The 21018-nt window shown below is 40.0% G+C and overlaps 2 protein-coding genes across 2 annotated transcripts; one reads left to right on the top strand and one right to left on the bottom strand.

The window, feature by feature from the left end:
- The first annotated feature begins 1026 nt into the window (after positions 1–1026).
- TAF5 (TATA-box binding protein associated factor 5) lies at positions 1027–15612 on the top strand. Its single transcript, XM_004020157.5, has 11 exons — positions 1027–1622; positions 3901–4138; positions 8148–8463; positions 9224–9387; positions 9494–9629; positions 10363–10483; positions 11237–11366; positions 12581–12745; positions 13710–13887; positions 14073–14250; positions 14558–15612. Exons 1-11 carry the CDS (start codon positions 1064–1066, stop codon positions 14773–14775), a joined length of 2403 nt encoding a protein of 800 aa, XP_004020206.3. The 5' UTR covers positions 1027–1063; the 3' UTR covers positions 14776–15612.
- Positions 15597–20928, bottom strand: ATP5MK (ATP synthase membrane subunit k). The gene is made up of 4 exons (XM_027960157.2): positions 20826–20928; positions 17429–17524; positions 17247–17339; positions 15597–15700 (listed from the first exon to the last, which is right to left on the bottom strand). The coding sequence occupies exons 2-3, from the start codon at positions 17513–17515 to the stop codon at positions 17250–17252; spliced, it is 177 nt and encodes a 58-aa protein (XP_027815958.1). The 5' UTR covers positions 17516–17524; positions 20826–20928; the 3' UTR covers positions 15597–15700; positions 17247–17249.
- Between the last annotated feature and the right edge of the window lie 90 nt (positions 20929–21018).

The raw sequence follows: 21018 nt of genomic DNA on the forward strand, positions 1-21018 counted from the left end.
TTCAGTCTTGAGATCACCATGTATGTCATGATTAGACTTTCTTAGGAAACATTTGCAGAACACCGCTTAAGGTTCAGTAAAAATAACCAATAGTTATTTATTATGTGTTTAGTTCAGTTCAGTTGCCCAGTGGTGTCCGACTCTTTGCGACCACACGGACTCTATCTTATTTAATCCTCACATAACTCGATCTTCCCCATGTCCCAAGTTCACTTTTCTTGTCTGCACCTATCTCATACCGTTGTGAGAGTCAAAGGAGACCAAATATGCAGCGCAGATTCTTTACCGTCTGAGCCACAACGTAAGTCCTCAAACATGCAGCAGTGCTTTTAAACCTATGAAGCATGTTGCAAAATGGCACATACTGTTTTAAAATATACAACTAAAATGCGGCCTGCTTGTAATAATGGTTAACATAGCACGAATACAGCATATACACATTTCACAATCACAAAATTCAGGTTCTTAAAAACTTTTTATTGAAATATAACATATATGCGTAAAGTTCACAAAACGTGAGCTTGCAGCCCAATTAATTTTTATAAGGCATAAATGGGAAAAAGAAAAGTAACCGCCATCCAGAAAAAAATATAAACATTACCAGTAACTCAGAAGCCTCCTTCTGGTAAATGATATATGCTTTTAAGATAAAGACCTGGTTTTGAATCTTGACGCTTTCCTCCTGTGTGACTTTGGCATTTAAAAAATGTCTTTAGGTCTTGATTCAGTCATCTGTATCGTGAGAATAATGGTACTTTATATGACTGCTGAATAAAAGGTCACATAATGTAAAACGTCCATCGCAGTGCCTGAAAAATAGCTGGTCTGTAATAAATGTAACTATTATCCGGCAAATGCAAGAGGCTGCCCCGACGTCCCACTTCCTGCCTTTTTGCCACTCACTTTTGAAAGTTGCTCTTGCTGCGATTCCTTTTTCTCCTTCTTTATCGCCCCTCCTACTGCCGTAAATTGCCCTCCAGAGATGTCGTAAAACGCTCCTCCCCGCCCTCCATATGGCGAAAACGCAATCACGCTTGACGGCGCGAGGTGGCTCAGCCGCAAGATGGCGGCGCTGGCAGAGGAGCAGACGGAGGTGGCGGTGAAGTTAGAGCCTGAGGGACCGCCGACGCTGCTACCTCCGCAGGCGGGGGACGGCGCTGGCGAAGGTGGCGGCGGCACAACCAACAGCGGCCCCAACGGCGGCGGCGGGAACGTTGCGGCGGCGTCGTCGGCCGGCGGGGATGGTGGGACCCCCAAACCCTCGGTGGCTGTCTCCGCCGTTGCACCGGCGGGGGCGGCCCCGGTGCCCGCCGCTGCTCCGGAGGCCAGCGCTCCCCACGACCGACAGACTCTGCTCGCCGTGCTGCAGTTTCTACGGCAGAGCAACCTCCGCGAGGCCGAAGAAGCGCTGCGCCGTGAGGCCCGGCTGCTGGAGGAGGCAGTGGCGGGCTCCGGAGCCCCGGGAGAGGCAGACAGCGCCGGCGCTGAGACAGCCAGCGCGCTTCTTAGCCGGGTCACCGCCTCGGCGCCCGGCCCTTCGGCCCCGGATCCTCCAGTCAGCGGCGCTTCGGGGTCCGCCGCCGTCTCGGGCTTAGCGACAGGTTCTGTGGCTCCGGGTAAAGGTGAGCCGCTGGGTCCGGGGTAGGCAGGACCGGCACGGCGGGGAGTGAGCCGGGAAGGCAGAGGCTGGCAGGCCTGCACCTCTGCGGGCTTGTTTTGAATTTCCTGGGCCCGCCTCTAGGGCCACATGCCCGCCCCTTTCCCTAGTGCGCCGGCTGCGCAGTCAAACCCTCTTCCGAGCTGTCAGTTCCAGCGAGAGGCTGTGGAGAGCTATTGAGCCGAAGGATGTATGGGGACGGTGGGCGCGGAGAGGCGGGAACTTCCAGGCTTTTGGTTCTTATTTGGGCTCTTGAGCTTTGGGCAGGGATGCAGCAACATTATTTGTACTAGCGTACTTTTACTATAAATATTTTGTGTTGTTTATCTTAATTTTCACAGTTCCACTGTGAGGTAGACAGTACTTCTATTTTAGAGATGAGAAACCAGACCGAGAAAGGCCAAGGTATTTGCTTTGGACCGCACAGCCAGAGAGTGGTGGTACATAGTGAAGCCAGTCTTTCTCAAAATATAGGCTAAATACCATTGGTATCAAATCTTTTAGAGAAATGCAGATTCCTGGGCATCACTTCAGACGTAGTGAATCAGATCCTGTGAAGGTGGAGTTTGGGAATCTGCATTTTCAAATAAATGCTTCAGGGACTTCCCTGGTGGTCCAGTGGTTAGGGAACGCATGTAAGAATTAAAGATTTTAAAATTTAAAAAATAAAAACTAAAAAAAAAAAAGAATCTGCCTTCCAACGTAGGGCATGTGGGAACGTGGTAGGGAACTAAGATCTCTCAAGCGTGGGGCAACTAGGCCCGCGCTCTGCAACTACTGAGCCCGCATGCGGCAAGGAAAAATCCTCGGAGCCGCTAGTAAGATCCAACGCAGCCAAAAATAAATAAATATTCTAAGGATTAAAAAAAAAAAATGCTTCCAAGAGATGTTGATCTATGGCAAGGTTTGAGACCCATTCATTTAGGAACAGGTATTGGACTTCAGTTTCTGTCTCTGTTGCTTTTACTTGTGTGATGCTGATTGTTACTCTTCCTAAGCTTGAGAGTTTTTTTCCTTCTATTAAACGGGTTATTGTGAGATTCATATATATGTAAAATGTCTGGCACTGACAAGTTTATGCCAAGTACCTATCCCTGACACCTGAGGCTCCCGCTCCCCTTTTCCTTCAGCAACTGTTGTCAAAAAGTCCATGCAGTAAAAGTCATATACAACATAAAGTTTCAAAGGTGATCCTGAGCCAGTAAAAAATGTTTATTGAATTAAATTACCCATTGTAGAGCCTCTTGCCAAATTAACCTGTGTTTATGAGACCTAATCTTGGCAGCATTTCCAGGAGTGAGGTATGAATAAGCGCTGTAACCCATAAGTAGAACTGTGTGCAAATGTGATTGAGAGGAATCTTTTTTGAATCTGAATTTGGGAATGAACTATAAGATGGATGAATTATGTGGTTGATTATTTTGCTATAATCTCTCATCTCTTTAGAAACTTGACCTTCAGATTGTAACTGAGAAACCAATAGAAAGGAAAAGAGGCCATCATAGTAACCAAAAAAACTGAAAATTTGTGCAGTAAAGAGCATAACAGTACTGTAATCACAACTTAAAAAAAATTTCCCACAAACCCTCATTTGATTGACAGATGTATCGTTGTTTGGTATTGAAATATTACAAATAAATACTCATGCTTTTTGCCTTGAAATGGTGGTTATGGAAATTGTTTTAAGCATATAAAATAGATTTATCTTTTGGAAATATAAAAGGCAAGTTCTTCCCACCATTAACATGGTTGTATTTTATAGGGAGTGATAGATGGACATACGTGAAGGTAACACAGGATAAGATATGTTGCTGAAAAGTTATAAAATACTCAGGTAGCTCAGAGGGCTGGGAATGTTACTCCAGGGCATGGCTTTGTGGTGGTGAGTGCCATTTGCACTGAGCCTTGAGAGAAGAGTAATACCGTTGTTTGATTTGCACATACCATGTTTTATAAAATTTGTTTTTAAAATAGTGAAGCTCTAGGAAAAATGCTGAATCTTTTTGCTGTTGATCTGAAAATTTTTATTTTAAGATGTGGACAAACCAAGGAAGTGTTGGATGGGTAACTGAAACAAACTGAATCCCATTAAAAGATTTTGTGATTGTGTCGGGGAAGAGTGTTTGAGAGGAGAGGGACAAACATCTGTGAAACAGTTCTCCTCTGGACCTTAACAAAACAGCCTTAGTCTTTTGGTGCTTGTCAGGTCATTTTCTTGAAGTTATTTTTCATTTTTTAAACAGTTGGAAGTGTAGCTGTGGAAGACCAGCCAGATGTCAGTGCCGTGCTCTCAGCCTACAGCCAACAGGGAGACCCCACGATGTATGAAGAATACTATAGCGGACTGAAACACTTCATTGAATGTTCCTTGGACTGCCATCGGGCAGAACTATCCCAACTCTTTTATCCCCTATTTGTACACATGTATTTGGAACTAGTCTACAATCAACATGAGAATGAAGCAAAATCATTCTTTGAGAAGTATGTGAATTTATAAAAAATATGTATATATAGCTATATATATACACACACACACAAAATGTTTATATACATCTGTAACTACACAAATGTCAGATTGCAACTCGAAAAATACTTTATGAAGGAGAGGTACCTGGTGCCTCTGCTAAACTTAAAATGAAGGGTTTGATCTTGTTGAAGTCAGGAAAGGCTCCTAGAGGTGATGTTTGAGATAGGATCTGAAGGCTGGAGAGGAGTTAACCAGAGGAAGAGAAAAGGGAAAAACTTGTGTGACAGCCCTGTGGCAGGAAGGATCATGGTAGGCCCCGAGGTGAAAGAAGGCTAGTGTGGCTGGAGCAGAGTATGGGGGGTGGGGTTTGGTACTACATGAAGCTTGATGGTTGGTTAGTGGCTGGGACAGGCAGGTTCTTAGGCCATGTTGAGGGTCTTTGTTTACCCTAAGATCAGTAGTTAGTCATATTGGGTGGGATTAGATTTGGCTGAGATTCACTGAAAAATCAAACAATAGCTGCCTAAATAAAAATTTTATTTTTGCTTCTAAGAGCAGTAGAGAATTCACCTGCAATGCAGGAGACACAGGTTTAATCCCTGGGTCAGGAGGATCTCCTGGAGGAGGAAATGGCAACCCACTCCAGTATTCTTGCCTGGAAAATCATATGGACAGAGGTCCTGGTGTGCTACAGTCCATGGGGGTGCAAAGAGTTGGACACGACTAAGCATACACGCACTGCTGCTGCTACTAAGAGCAGTATGAAGCTGTGTTAGGATTAGATTACATGAGAGTGACTAGAACCCCAAACAGTATAGGCTTGAGTATAATAAAATTCTGTTTCTCTCTCTCATGATGGAAGGCATTCTAGGACTGGTATGGAGTCCTTTGTGTCTCTTGATCATGTAGTGCTAACATCCTTGTCATGCAGTTTCCACTGTGGTACATGGTGACTCTCCAGCTCTGAGAAATCAGATAAGTGTTCGAGTGAGCAGGGAGGGTGCACATCCTTCCTGGAAGTGCAAGTATTTCTCCCTTTTTTATGTCATTAGTCATTGGCCAAGGAAGGTAGGAAATATGGTCTTTACCTAGATGTCTGTGTGCTCAGCTAGTATTCCGGTGTTTTATTGTGGAGGAAGAAAGAAAAAAATGAATATCTGGGGACAGACATCTTTGCTGTTTGCTACAGAAGTTGTTGAAGAACCATGCTTTATTAGATTTTATGTTTTGAAAGGACCTTTATGTTGGGGCAAACAATGATTGGGGGGATGAAGTGATCATAGACCGATTATTTTGGAAGTTATTGTAGTGATTCTCAACTGAGTGTAATATTATTCCTCCTTCCTGGCTATTTGGAACTGGAGGTATTTTTGGTGGTTGTATCAACTTGACTGGAGGATCAGGTGTCTTAGGGAAACCAAAAGTTCCAATATGTGCAGGTAGTCACACTTGGCAAAGAATTGTTCTGCCCCAAATACTAGTAGCACCCATGTTGAGAAACACTGGACTGGGGGTGATAGTGTTGGTGAAGGGCAGTAGACATATTTATGAAACACTTGGTGAAGGATTAGATACAAATGTAAGGGAGATAAAAGTGTAATTGATAATCCCTGGGTATCTGGCTCCGTTAGCTGGATAGGGATGCTCTTCACTTAGAAAACCCTGGAAGAGGGCAGGGTTTGTCAGATTGTAGAATAATCTTGAGTTCAGATTTGTTTATGCCTTTGACTCATTTAAGAGATGTCAGGTTGATAGATGGAGGATATATAAGTGTCTGAGCTTAGAGAAGAGGCAGGGGCTAGAGCCATAAATTGGAGTTGTGTGCAATATTGATGGATCGGGATGAGATTATTTGAAAGTGTTAGTCGCTCAGTCATGTCTGACTCTTTGCAACCCCATGGACTGTAGCCTGCCAGGCTCCTCTGTCTATGGGATTTCCAAGGCAAGAATACTGGAGTGGGTTGCCATTTCCTTTTCCAGGGGATCTTTCTGACCCAGGGATCGAACCTGGCCCTCCCACATTGCAGATTCTTTACTGTCTGTGCCACCACAGAATCCAAGATTGTCTAGGAAGGAGTATGAAATAGAAATAAGTCAGTGGGAGGGCTAGACCTGTACCTCAGGGAACTCCAACGTTTGGAGGAGAAGATTAATAAAAAGAGTAGAAGAGACTACCATGTAGAAGAGAGATGAAAGGAGAGACCAGAGAAGCAGAAAGAAAACCAGGAGAGTGCTGAGTTATGGAAGCCAGAGAAAAGGAGTGTTTAAGATGGAGGTGTGCCTAACAGTTTGAATGAGAGTTCTTCATTTCAAGCTGTAGACCCAGAAGCTAGGGCATGTCAGGTAACACAGGTAGTGGTGATAGAGGAATGATAGAACCCAGGATTCCTGGCTTCTGTGCCGTTATGTTCATTCATTATTCTACAGTGCCTAATAGAAGGTATGTAAAGCAAATGTTTGATAGCTCAGTGTTTGTTTGTTTGTTTGTTTTTTTAGCTTTTTGTTTTGTATTGGGGTATAGTCGATTAGCAAACAAAGTTGTGATAGTTTCAGGTGAACAGTGAAGGGACTCAGTCATCTGTATACATGTACCCAAACTCCCCTCCCATCCAGGCTGTCACATGACATTGTGTAGCTCTGTGTTTTTGAAAGAAAAGGCTGATGGTGACAATTTCTAAGCTAATTTTTCCTACAGTCCTGTCATCAGAAGGGCTTCCCAGGTGGTGCTAGTGGTAAAGAACCCATCTTGGAAGTGCAGGAGATATGAGATGCTCGTTTGATATCTGGGTAGGGAAGATACCCTGGAGGAAGGCATGGCAACCCACTCCAGTATTCTTGCCTGGAGAGTCCCATGAACAGAGGAGCCTGGCGGGTGGCGGTCCATAGCGTGCAGAGAGTTGGACATGACTGAAGTGACTTGGCAGGCATGCATGAACTGTCCTCAAAAAGCCTCTTCCTCTTCCAGTCTGATGGTGTAGCCATCTCCTCACCTAGGAAGCTGGGATATCATAGGGACTGACTGTGTGTCCTTGTCATGAACAGTCTCAGCCCGTGCCAAGACCCCATGCTCAGATGAGGTTATCGGCAGAGACTAATACAAAAATTAAGAGGCTGAGATTTCTAATTTCATTCACATCTTAGAAACTCTTGATTCATATCTTGATGAGTCATGCTAGGCTAACACAGGTAACAGATTAGGAATCTATTGGCTATGTGTCAGAGCTAAAGTCCTAATATCTTTAATCATTTGTTTTCTAAATGTTTTTGCATTGTTTGCTGCTCTTTGTGAATGTTATTGTATGATTTTTACATTTTATATTATTAGAATAATTAAGATTTGTAGAAACAAAAGTACATTTAAATTTAGCAATTGGCACCAAAGCTGAAAGCTTTCTATAATTGCCTTTGGTAATGGTGAGTAAATGGGAGTGTTTTCTCTTTCATATCAACATATTCTTGTTCTTTAGTTGTGTTATTAAAGTACTGATGTTTAATATTTATATCTGATATTAAGCATATAAGAAATCACTAAAAATGATGCGTTTTGTGAGAATGTCATGCATTGATTATTGTTGAGAGGCTGAGTGATAGGTATGTTGAGTTTATATTAGTTTCTAATTTAGTATGTGTTTGAAATTTCCCATAATAAAAAGTTTTAAAAAATGGGTTTTGAGAGAACATAAGATTCTAACATTTTCAAATCTCTGCCAATGGTGGCATTCAAATGTGACTGTCCACCAGTGGTGGATATCTTATCTTTCATTTATCTATGGTGTTTATTTCAAATTCCCTCAAAATGTTTATGATGCATTTCACTAGAGAATTAACTTGGTCGTTTTTAGGATGAATTCAGAGCTGAATTGTAATAATTTTGAATTGTGTTACTTCTGATTCTACAATTTAGTCCAGGATTATTCAAACTACTACGTTGAAAGTATTCTGGGATGTTTATAAATATATGGGGGAGAGGCAGATCCCTTAATGATTACATTGAAAAATGCCTTTTTAAAATCACTGAAACAGGTTCCATGGAGATCAGGAATGTTATTACCAGGATGACCTACGAGTATTATCTAGTCTTACCAAAAAGGAACACATGAAAGGGAATGAGACCATGTTGGATTTTCGAACAAGTAAATTTGTTCTGCGTATTTCCCGAGACTCGTACCAACTCTTGAAGAGGCATCTTCAGGAGAAACAGAACAATCAGATATGGAACATAGTTCAGGAGCACCTCTACATTGACATCTTTGATGGGATGCCGCGTAGTAAGCAACAGATAGATGCGATGGTGGGAAGTTTGGCAGGAGAGGCTAAACGAGAGGCAAACAAATCAAAGGTATGGGAATAAGAACTATGTAATGCAGATTATGAAAACTTGTTGCATTTCCATCTACATAATTTACACGTTTTTCTTACAGCTAGTTTGGGGATAATTTTACACTGTATACTAAGTTTCATGTTCTAAGGATGATGTGTATATTAGTGAGGATTTGAGAATGGTTGCATTTAACAGAACCCTGATTACACTGGATGAAACACGTAAGGTTTTTTTCTTCACATGAAATGAATTAAAGAGGAAGGCCCTCCCGGGCTGGTGTGAGAACTCCACAAGGAGAACTGCCATCAAGGGCCCTGGCTCCTTATACTTCCTGCTGAGCCACCTTCAGAATGTGGCTTTCTTCATTGTGTTCATAGGTGGCTATTGTAGCTCCAACTTTGCAGCTGTATTCAAGGAAGGCAGAAGGGGGAGGATATACCTGCTGAATCTCCCTGGTTATGAGGAAAACAGTATTTCTAAAACACCACCCAGTATGTTTGTGTATGCGTTTATTGGCAAGAATGATACGATATGGCCATTCTCAGCTGCAAGGGAGCCTGGGAACAGAAATGATTTTAACTGAGCATGCTGCTGCTCCAACAAAATCAGGGTTCTGTCAGTAAGGGAGAAGGAGAGACTGTCTACTGGGTAGACAAGTACAGAATCGGTTTCAGGATATAAATGATCCTATTATAATTGTGATTCCTATCAAGATACTAAAAAGATGTATCAAGAAACAAAAAAGTAATTTTAAAAAATTGACTCTCTTGACTTGTAGGTATTTTTTGGCTTATTAAAAGAGCCAGAAATTGAGGTGCCTTTGGATGACGAGGATGAAGAAGGAGAAAATGAAGAAGGAAAACCTAAAAAAAAGAAGCCTAAAAAAGATAGTATTGGATCCAAAAGTAAAAAACAAGATCCTAATGCTCCACCTCAAAACAGGTGAGGGAAAAACCTCAGGAACATGTGTGTAAGTGTAAGACGATGTTATAGATGGTTCCAGTTTTTTAATATTCAGAGTAATTTCCAGTTTGTTTTTCTTTCACAGAATCCCTCTTCCTGAGTTGAAAGATTCAGATAAATTGGATAAGATAATGAATATGAAAGAAACCACAAAACGAGTACGCCTGGGGCCAGACTGTTTACCTTCTATTTGTTTCTATACATTCCTCAATGCTTACCAGGTTGGTAAAATAATTGGGTAGTTTCTGGGAGAAAATTGGGAGAGTCATGGAAAATGGTGGTTAACCATTAAAAGTAGCTTAGATGTCTTAACTAAAATGAAGTTTTCTTATTTGAAGTCTTAATATAGATACGGCTTCAAGATAGCAGTTAGAAAAGAACTGGACATTGCTCAGAATAGATAGAAGAAAGTGTTTAAAAGACCTTTAGCAACCTTTTGGTACCAGAATCTTGTTTGTATGTATCCTTTGTTTCACTGATCAGAATTCTGCTAACCTTTGAAAAAGGAGGAAGCTATGTGGTTCAGCTCTCTGAACTTAAGTACTTACTTAAATTTTTAATAAGAATTCTTTATATCCTTATAGACTTTTTATAATAGACTGCTGAGGATATATTTAGTGAAGTACAAAAATAATTACATATACTTTGTACTATAATTATGGCTGATTTGCATTGTACGGCAGAAACCAACACAACGTTGTAATTTTCTTCCAATTAAAAAATAAAGTTAAAAAAAAACTGTTTATATATGCGTTCCAAGTTTGGAGAGCAAAAAGTAAATTATGACATGTTCTCAATATAAGTGTATTTGAACAGTGAATTTCAAAAGAGAATGAAATCTCAAATGATCTATTATGTGAAGAAAAATAGCTGTCATTGTGTGTTCTCTCAGATGTGATTATAATTTTTTTCCCCTAAAACAGTATTGTTTAGTATGTATTTTTTAATTGGTAGGGTCTCACTGCAGTGGATGTCACTGATGATTCTAGTTTGATCGCTGGAGGTTTTGCAGATTCAACTGTCAGAGTGTGGTCTGTGACACCCAAAAAGCTTCGTAGTGTCAAACAAGCAGCAGGTAACTGAGATGACCTGTTAGGATACAAATCCATCATTAGGTTACACCAATCTTTATTCTATGGAATATACCAGAACATTGTGATCTTAGCAGAATTTCACTTGATTTTACTTCAAGTCAAATTGTTAACAACATTCCCAACAGTGAAAAGTGTATTGGAGTGGCAATCAGGAGACTGGGGTGCTAGACTGATTTAATTTCTCTGGTCTTCAGTTTTCTCATCTGTAGAATGAGGGCATTAGGCTAGAAAACTCCCTGAAGTTAAAAATCTAACATTTTATGATTGTTTGTTTGTAAATTAAAAAAAAAAGAGTCTTAAATACTGGGAGAGTACTTTTCTGTTTTAGCCATAAAAATGGCTAAAATGAACTAAGATCAGGGTTACATTTTAAAGTTTCTTGCTAGTTGTATTGCTTAAACAAGATAACACATGCTCAATAATTTATTTTAATATCTCTGTAGTTTTATTTTATAAAACATTGTGATCTAGTGGATAAATTGAGTTTCAGCCCTAGTTCCAAGGCTAAGTAGCTGTGTGCACTTTGGCATGTTATTAAGTGTTCTGAACCTCACTTTCTTCTCTTGTACCCTGAAATGATAGCACCTAATTTAAAGGCATTAGCATAGTGATTGGTAAGTAGGAGGAACAGTTCAAATGTTAGTTCTTCTCCTAAACTCTGATATATTAAATAATTGCCTTAAATTGTTTTAATAAATGTATTTTTTAAAAGTAATATTTCTGGATCATTTTAGATCTTAGCCTGATAGATAAAGAATCTGATGATGTCTTAGAAAGAATCATGGATGAGAAAACAGCAAGTGAGCTGAAGATCTTGTATGGTCACAGTGGTCCCGTCTATGGAGCCAGCTTCAGTCCAGATAGGTAAAATACAAACTATAAGAATTAAATATTGCTATATTAATTGAGATTAAATGAAAGTTATATGAAATATATATGTGTGTTATGTGAAAGTTAACTACTAGAAACATTATGCAAATGTTGGGGAAAATAAGAAAAATCCCATGGTTGCCTATCATTCATTATCTTTTAGAATCTTGCCCTCTGCTAATTCATCTTGGGGTACTGGTGTATAGTAGCTAAATTTACAAAATCAGGATCCATAACTTCAGGGTTTGCTGGTTATAAAAATTAGCTTTAGTTTTGTGTAACTCCTATAGGGGTTGAGGATTGCTTCTTTGGGTTCCTGCTATGTGTTTGGTGGCTACTGCTGTCTTCTGCAGAGAAGGCAACGGCACCCCACTCCAGTACTCTTGCCTGGAAAATCCCATGGACTGAGGAGCCTGGTAGGCTGCAGTCCATGGAGTCGCTAAGAGTTGGACACAACTGAGCGACTTCACTTTCACTTTTCACTTTCATGCATTGAAGGAAATGGCAACCCACTCCAGTGTTCTTGCCTGGAGAATCCCAGGGACGGGGGAGCCTGGTGGACTGCCATCTGTGGGGTCGCAGAGTCGGACATGACTGAAACAATTCAGCAGCAGCAGCAGCAGTCTTCTGTCATCTCCAAATTCACAACAGATTCCTGCTATTAAAGGCATATTACCTATCAACTGAAGATTTATCTTTGTATAATCAAAAGAACTAATACTGATAAGGGAATTAGAAACCCATGAAAATGTTTATTTTTCATGATCTCTTAATATTCTATAGCAATATGGGGAGGGTATTTTTTTGTTTTGTAATACCATCTATGTCTTATTGCTTTCAGTCCAAAATCGTTCATAAAGATTTTCATCTTTACGAAACTTAGAGTAGAAGCCTTTTTCAGGTGACCTGATTTGACCATACTTTTTGTCATTACCTCTTGTTTTGTTTTTTTCCAAAGAACTGTGATTTTCTTAATAGATACTGTTTTTAAAAAAACCTAAGCTTATTCAGTAGGTGCTCAGTGGATGTAGTGTCATGGCCAACATTAGTACTTTCAACTCTTGTTATCTACTGTGAATTTCAGGCATAAATTAAAACTGAGATGTAGTAGTCAGTTACCTATATTTAACATATACAAACATACAGAGAAACTGGACAGGTAACTAAGTTATTCTAGGAATCAAATACGTTACCTTCTCTTTTCTCAGGAACTACCTGCTCTCCTCTTCAGAGGATGGAACTGTTAGATTGTGGAGTCTTCAAACATTTACTTGCTTGGTGGGATATAAAGGACACAACTATCCAGTGTGGGACACACAGTTTTCTCCATATGGATATTATTTTGTATCAGGGGGCCATGACAGAGTAGCTCGGTAAGAACATTATGAGCTTAGGACTGGGCCTGTTCAACGAACAGAATGGTTTCTTGTTGGGAATTACAAACCCCAGCCAACTTATTTTCACTTCTGTTATTATCAGCTTTTTGAGAATGTCAGCATTGGTAGGTCATCTGAAAACTAATTTGGGACAGAAATATTTCTGTCTGCAATCATGTCTACACCAAGAGTCCATGCCCTCCCCTTCCCCAAGTGGATACTAAACCTTGTCTTTTGCGGCCACTGTGAGCCCTTTCCCTGTCATATCTTTAAAAGTTCAGGATGAGGTAGCTTGGGTTTGAAATTATTTGTGGTCGCTCCCCTCCCCCCCCACCACTGGGGGCTTCCCTTGTGGCTCAATTAGTAAAGAATCTGCCTGCAATGCCAGAGACCCGGGTTTGATCCCTGGGTTGGGAGGATCCCTTGGAGAAGGAAGTGGCAACCCACTCTAGTTATTCTTGCTTGGGAAATCCCGTGCAGAATAGCCTGGTGGCTTCAGTGTATGGGGCTGCAGAGTCGGACACAACTTGGTGAGTAAACCACCATGTGGTAGCCAAAACGAGGGAAAAATACTCTAGCAGTTAGACTAGGAGTTAGAGTGTACATTCAGAGAATTAAAGGATTATAGAATTAAAAACCTTTTGGACCATGTTAACTGTTTTAAGAATGTTTAGGGAATTCCCTGGTAGTCCAGTGGTTAGGACTTGGTGCTTTCACTGCTGAGGGCACTAGTTAAATCCCTGGTTGGGGAACTAAGATCCTGCAAGCTGCATGGCATAGCTTTAAAAAAACACAAAAGATTAGTCTCTAAGTCATTCTGTCCTCCTTTCCCTCAGGTAAACTAGTGAGGGGGACCCACTTACGCTAATATTTCACATGGTTGTTTCTGTATTTTGGATAGAACTTGGCATTTCAGAGTTAACTACTAATTACCTTGTGTGTTCAATAATTTTTTAAAAAGGCTCTGGGCTACAGATCACTATCAGCCTTTACGGATATTTGCTGGCCATCTTGCTGATGTGAATTGTACCAGATTCCATCCAAATTCTAATTATGTTGCTACGGGCTCTGCAGACAGAACTGTGCGGCTCTGGGATGTCCTGAATGGGAACTGCGTAAGGATATTCACTGGACACAAGGTATTTTAACTTTCATTATTCCAGCACACAAGGTTAAGATTAAAAATAGTTTAAAAATTAACTAGTGACATACATTTTAAAGATACTGTCAACACCACTCAAGTTTATGTTAATATAGTTCTTTTGTCTCATTTTCCTAGGTGTTTTTAACCTTACTTTTGATTCTTGTCATGACTTTATTTTAGGGACCAATTCATTCCTTGACATTTTCTCCCAATGGGAGATTCCTGGCTACAGGAGCAACAGATGGCAGAGTACTCCTTTGGGATATTGGACATGGTTTGATGGTTGGAGAGTTAAAAGGACACACTGATACAGTCTGTTCACTTAGATTTAGTAGAGATGGTGAAATTTTGGCATCAGGTAAATGACTAGAGCTGGCTTTGTGGTGAAGAGTCAATTGTATATTTAACGGAAGAACTGAATGTTGAAAATTGCAAAATTAAGTCCTGTTTTGGATTTTGCTTCTCCTTAGCATGATTCAGGATTGTTACCTACATGTATATTGACTTCTCAGGTTAAGCTACTGCTTGAAATTCTTTAGAGGGAATAGAGTTGTTAAGTTCAGATTTCTTTTACCAGAAATGTAAATACATAAAGCATACTTGACATTTCAGAAATTTAAATATGGCAGATTCTACTAAATGGTTTCCTTTTGATTTCCGCTTAGGTTCAATGGATAATACAGTACGGTTATGGGATGCTGTCAAAGCATTTGAAGATGTAGAGACTGATGACTTTACTACAGCCACGGGGCATATAAATTTACCCGAGAATTCACAAGAGTTATTGTTGGGAACATATATGACCAAATCAACACCAGTTGTACACCTCCATTTTACTCGAAGAAACTTGGTTCTAGCTGCAGGAGCTTACAGTCCTCAATAAACCGTCGGTATTAAAAGACCTTTGGAAACTACTGTTTGAAAAAGGGAGACTAAAAGCAAATACCTCAGTGATTACTATTTAAGCTACAAAGAATGTTTTGTCTATATGGATCTGGAAGTATGCTGCTTAGAAAATCTGTACAGGACAGTTCCACGTTTCTATAGCAACCACATTTAACTAATTTCCGTTAGTTGAATAAGAGGTATTATGTTTGTGGAGGGGACATTCATGGTGCTTTGGATTGTGTGGAAACTATGCATTTTCTGTTCAAATGCTATTTTAATTTATTATGTTAAAAAAATCAATTGATTTCAATAATTCATCCTGCTTCAAGATTCAAATTGAGTAATATAATACCATGTTGAATTTTAGCTGAAGAATTCCATGAGCATGTATGTTTCTGCTGTAAAAATGTAGTTACTGTATGGCACTCAAGTACTATGTTATACGATCCACTAACATTTTTGCTTGGCTCATGATTAGTGGAATGTACGTTAACTGGCTAAGATGAACTACAGTTCCTTTCTGAGAAATAGATGAAGTACAACCATCCACTGACATCTGAATTTATACCTGTTGGATTGAGTGCACCCAAACACTCTATAAACCAGGTGAAATTAACTTCCATGTTCTACTTCAGCTAAAATGGCTACATACAACCTAGTACACTTGAAGTCAGACATTTCAGTTGCTTACCTCCAGTACTGAGCCTTGCTTTGGAAAACTAAAAGATTTAGACCAAGTTACTGCCAGTTTTTTGCCTTTGTTGCATTTTGTACAGTTTTTATATTTTTGATATCTTGTAAATAAAGACAACCAGCTTTTCCAGGTTCATAATTTATTGTACAAATTGAGTATCACATGATGAGTTGACATTAGCTTCTTCAGGCATGGGAACTTAACAGATAATGTACAGTTCAGAATCCTATAAACAAAGCAAAAATAGTTTAGACACAAATGTGTTCAAGTCTGCTTTTAGAACATTCAGTAATTATTAGTAGAAGGCTATGAACCTCCCTGAAATTGAATGCAAATTCATTAGAGTCTCAAAGGAGTCATTAACTCCCCCAGATTTAGTTGTTTCTCAGCTTTCAACAATTTAATCTAAAACTCCCATGTTTAACAAAAGAGCTATCAATAATTCAGTATGATCCAAAATATACATTGTTGTAAAAGCCTAGTATATAAGATACTGGATTGACCAAAAAGTTTGTTCAGGGTTTTTTGGCTTATAGGAAAACCTGAATGGACTTTTTTGCCAACCCAGGAACATTCTCCACCCTCCCCCATAAAGTAATAGTTTAAACAGTAGGAAGGATGGTAGTATCCCCATTATAAAAACAGAGTAAGGAGGTACCTAATATGAAAAACTGGGTTTCCCTTGTGGCTTAGATGGAAAGAAATCCACTCTAGTATCCTTGCCTGGAGAATCCCAGGAACAGAGGAGCCTGGTGGGCTACGGTCTATGGGGTCGCAAAGAGTCGGACACGACTGAGTGACTAAGTGCACACATAGCATGAAAAACTGGGCAAAAAAAACTACGTGTCAGGAAAAAACCATGCATCACTGCATTTGGGCTATGCAGTCAGTCCACTACAGTCAATAATTTGGGGACTGGAAAAGGTCTTAAGAGCAGAGGAAAAAATTTTCTGTCACGGAAAGCTACATTAGATAAAATCTAGGTCTGGGGTTCTCTGTACATTGTCTACTGCCAACAAAATACACAAGCAAGGGCAAATGGGCATTGGGTCGCACCAAGAAGAAAATGAAGTCTAGGTGGGATTTAAGGAAATGGACAGAATTGCTTACATAAAAATTCAAAAGCAAGATGCATTTGCAACTGATTTAAAAGGCTGATTAATAATTACTACCAAAAAAAAAAAATTACAAAAAGAGCTTATACAAGAAAGATCTTTACAAAGTCCCAAATGTTAAAAACACAGAGAATGTTAAAAATACAAATGATACTCAAATGGAAAAAATATACAACTTCATAAAAAAAATATTTTTACTCATCAAACTAACAAAAATCAGAAACTGACATAATTTAACATTGTGGGGGGTGGGTGGGGAGGGAGAGAGAAAGCTAGGTGTCCCTTTCAGAAGGCACTTAAGAGAATAAACACTTCTTGCTCAAAAGCATTCATTGTAATGTTATTTATATTAAAAATTCTAGTAGGAAACATCTATATAAAATAAATCATATATCCATGAGCACCCATGCATTCAAATTTATAGAGAACATCTATGTTATAAAGCAAAATTATGGATCATAGCCATTGGAAACCAAACAAATACAATATAAAAGAGCTAAATTGAGATATTAACAGAAACTGTCAGGGTGATGGAGACATGGACAATATTTTTCTTTTTCCTGAATATAATAAGATTTTGAACAATGACGACATTACTTTTATAGTGTGGGGGAGGGGAACCCTAACATCAAAATGGCAAAGTTATTATCTCCTTACTGTTTATGTTGCTTTCACAGCTGGAGTTTTTTTAGACCTTAACTTGAAGTATAAGACTATCAAAGCAATACTTCCATATGTGGCCAGCACACACTGAAAAAGAAAGGAAAAATCAAACAAGAGTTGTTGTCAATCTATATTATTCTAAAACATAACTACTTAAAGGTATTATTAATACTTACATTCATTCTCCCTGTGAGAGTGTAAGAGTTGAAATATTTTTTGATACCAGTGAAATGGAACTGGGCATCAGCTTCTGGACCTGCCATGATTTCAATCTTTTAAAAAAAAGAAGGCAACAAATTGGTTTGGATGCTGTTTAAAAGTAAAAAGTTTTTTAAAATTAAAGTCATATAAGTATTATATATTGCATATAAGTATTGTAAATTTTATGTATGCCTCACCCAAGAAAGCAGTAGCAAAATGATGGAAAAAACATTGGTAAGAATTTGGAAGGAGGACTTTTGTCTTGGTTGCTATCACACAACATTCCAGAATATATATCAAATAACACATAGAACACAGTAGTCTCTAACTCCATCTTCTGACCCAAAATTGGTTGATGTTTTCATTCCTGGCTCTGTCTTACAGCACACTGTACATGGAATTCCATCAGTTTTAAGACTAGTTGAAAGCTGGAGCTTGTGATACTTTTCAAAGTCTCTCAGAGGGGTAACAACCAAAAAAACTAACTGAACAGCTCACCTTGAAACACCACTTTTTACAGTTTTTCCTATAAATAATTTAGGACCTCCACGGGAAGGAGGAGGCGGGATTATTTATTACCAAATGGAATTAATACATACTAACTATTGGTGGTGGAGTAGAAGCTAAAATCCTTACTCCTTATAACAAAAACAGATGAAAACATGTAAAAAGTGATACCAAAATAGCTGAAGAAAACATGGGCAAGCATTTTAATCATCTTAGGGAAGGGAAAATACAAAGGTGGCCAAAGAAACACATAATAAACCTCATGATCAGTGAAGGAAATATGAAATGAGACAAATATTTAACCATCAGACTGCAAAGATAAATTTATCATAATAAGCAGGAGTAGTGGGAATGTGGGAAAATAAGCTGTCTCTCTGCTGCCTGAAGGGAGTGTAAACTGGAGGGAGTACAACCTTCCTAAAATGCAATTCTGTAATATCTACTCAATTATGACAGAGTATAGTTTATCCTTTTATCTAGTTGGTTCAATTTGTTCACCAGGAATTTATCCTTATATAGAAATATTATAAAGTGGAAACATGTAGTATGGTTCAAGGATGGCAACTGAAATACAGTTTATGGAAATAACTATAAGTGCATTTACAGGAAACTGATATATGATGGTTCCCATGGGAGGAAACACAATACACGGAGATCTTTAAATATAGACATGAAAAGATGCCCCCTTGCAATATTAAAAGTTCCTATTTCTGGGCATTATAGAGAACATCAAAGGTTCTCAAAGTTTCGTCCCTACACTGTCATCATCCATGGAAACTCATTGGAAACGCAAATTCTCAGGCCTTTTGAATAAAACACTCAGGGGCCTAGCAATCTGTTTTAATATGCCATCTAGGTGATTCCAATGTATGTTAAAGTTTGAAAAACACTGCAGTAACAGAAAACCAAACTCTGATTAGTAATTATATAGGAGAAAAAAAAAACAACCCTTAAATATACAGGAGACTTGAAAAAGGGATTACATCTATAGAGCCTATGTATTTCACAAAGGCATGTACTTCTTTTATAAAGGCACATCAAAGGTCACCAGAGCAACACTCGAAAACTCGTCTGTATGACCACCTATCTACCACGACCGACGCCACGCCGAGTCGATTGGCAACATAGACGAGCCGGTCGAGGTCCGGTCGAGATTGGTAGGCAGTGGCAGTGACTCAGCCGACTCTTGATGAAATATAATCAGGGGAAACCTGTGAGGAAGTTGCTGCTATGGAAACCGGCACTCTACAGTTTGCCATTCAAAGGCCTTCAGGGGCATTCACAAGCATAGAATTGGCAATGAAAATCTCGACAAATGACCTTAATTGTGAACACTGTTTCAAGAAGGTTCTTGTAGCAATGAAGGATTACAAACTTCCCTGGGTCACTTTAGAGGCCTTGGCAAGTGCAGTCCAGTCCAAGTAGGAAAATCTCCATTAAAAGAAAATTTTATGATATGGCTTTTATATTAAAGGTTTTAGTAAACTTATTAAAGATATGCTTTCCCATTCATCTTCAGGACTGATTTCTGGATTCTTAACAGTGTCAAGCAGGTTTCTAGGAAAAACCCTACAGAAAACAAGGGCTTAATTCCCACTAACTTGTGTCTAACAAACATTTTCAGAATGTGGTATCCAACTGAAACAATCTTAAGGTGCCTTAAATCTCCCTCTATACAATACAGAAGGAAGGCTGATGTCTGCAATATTCCACAGAGGACTAATTTTGACTGTAGGGGATGGCACAGTTTACCAGCGGCAATTTAGTCGAGATAGAAAACGCTGAGATGGAAGGGTAAGTGAGATGTTGCCGCTAAACAACTGCAGCAAAGCCTGTAAGCACTGCGGTTAGTATCCTCAGCAAACTCCAGGTTACTTTTGGGCAAAGATCAGGAATCCTTGTGTTAAGTGTACTTCGTGGAATAATTAAACCGAAACTTGGTTTCCTTTTGAGTTATACATCAGTTGAGAAAGACATGAATGAAAAATACCTAAGATTAAACAGAACCATACTAACTGTTAAACTGTAGCCTATGGCAAAGTCTAAGCCATGGGGTCTTCGCTTCTGTTTCTAACTGCCCGGCGAACTACTTTTAAATATAATTAATCTTTACATGCTTCTCTTCACCTGTAAAATGAGCACTTCAGAAAAAGCCCAAAGTGACCCACGAGCCTCGCTACTTTCTGTTTTTCGGTACTACTAATCGGCCTGACTGGACACCTACCTGAAACGGTGAGATCACGCGGGAAAAGAGGCAAACACAAGAGACAGCTGCTCAGGTACCAGAAGCTGCCTCTGGTACAAGGAGTTTATAGCTCTCTGTTCTAGCTACTACTAGTGAAAGGGCTTCCCGCCGACCGAACACAGATATCTAAGCCGCTTGCTCGGGGCCAGGCCACACTCACTCACCAGACGAAGGCTGCAGCGCAGCTAAAGGAACTGGCTGGACAGCTTCCTAAGCATAGCTCGGTGGAAACAAACTGCTTACAGTGCACAGTACAGGGCATACAGTGGACGAGAGATTACTATGACGAGAGGAGGGGTCATAAGTCCGAGTTCTGATCCAATATTACGTCACTGAGTGACCTTGGGGGGGCCTCCCTTCCCTGCGGGCCTCCTTTTCTCCACTGGAAAATACATTCTAAGGGCCTTTAGGAGCCTCGCGCCGAGGCTTCCCAGTCACTGTCCGAACCCTCACGCCCGGCCTTCATTTTCCCTAATTCCTTTTCTAATCACCACCTCTCCGCCAGCCCCCACCAAAGCGAAGGCCTCGCGGTGTGCCCGGACCAGGAGACAGTCTGATTCCATGCCGGCCCCACAGAGCGGAGACGCGTGGTCTAAATCCATGTTCCCCTCCACACTCACCTTTCAAGGGGTTCAAACTCCACGGCCTGTGTCCTTCACCGTACGCTGCTGCCCCTCGATCCCGCCGGAAGACACCGCCTCCCCCTCACCGTTCAACGGGCCTGAAGGGTTCGGCCCTCTGCGTCGATTGGCTACCTTTCTAAACCCCGCCCTTCCGTTTCCTGTCTCTACATCTCCTCCCCCTCCCTGTAGA

Source organism: Ovis aries, chromosome 22, assembly GCF_016772045.2.
Source record: "Ovis aries strain OAR_USU_Benz2616 breed Rambouillet chromosome 22, ARS-UI_Ramb_v3.0, whole genome shotgun sequence".
Classification (NCBI taxonomy): Eukaryota; Metazoa; Chordata; class Mammalia; order Artiodactyla; family Bovidae; genus Ovis; species Ovis aries.

Coding starts and splice junctions, on each gene's coding strand:
- ATP5MK (XM_027960157.2), bottom strand. CDS start 17,515: ATGGCAGGTCCAGAAGCTGATGCCCAGTTCCATTTCACTGGTATCAAA. Junction 17,340..17,428: donor CTCTCACAGGGAGAATGAAT/GTAAGTATTAAT, acceptor TTTCTTTTTCAG/TGTGTGCTGGCCACATATGG.
- TAF5 (XM_004020157.5), top strand. CDS start 1,064: ATGGCGGCGCTGGCAGAGGAGCAGACGGAGGTGGCGGTGAAGTTAGAG. Junction 1,623..3,900: donor TTCTGTGGCTCCGGGTAAAG/GTGAGCCGCTGG, acceptor TTTTTTAAACAG/TTGGAAGTGTAGCTGTGGAA. Junction 13,888..14,072: donor GGATATTCACTGGACACAAG/GTATTTTAACTT, acceptor ACTTTATTTTAG/GGACCAATTCATTCCTTGAC.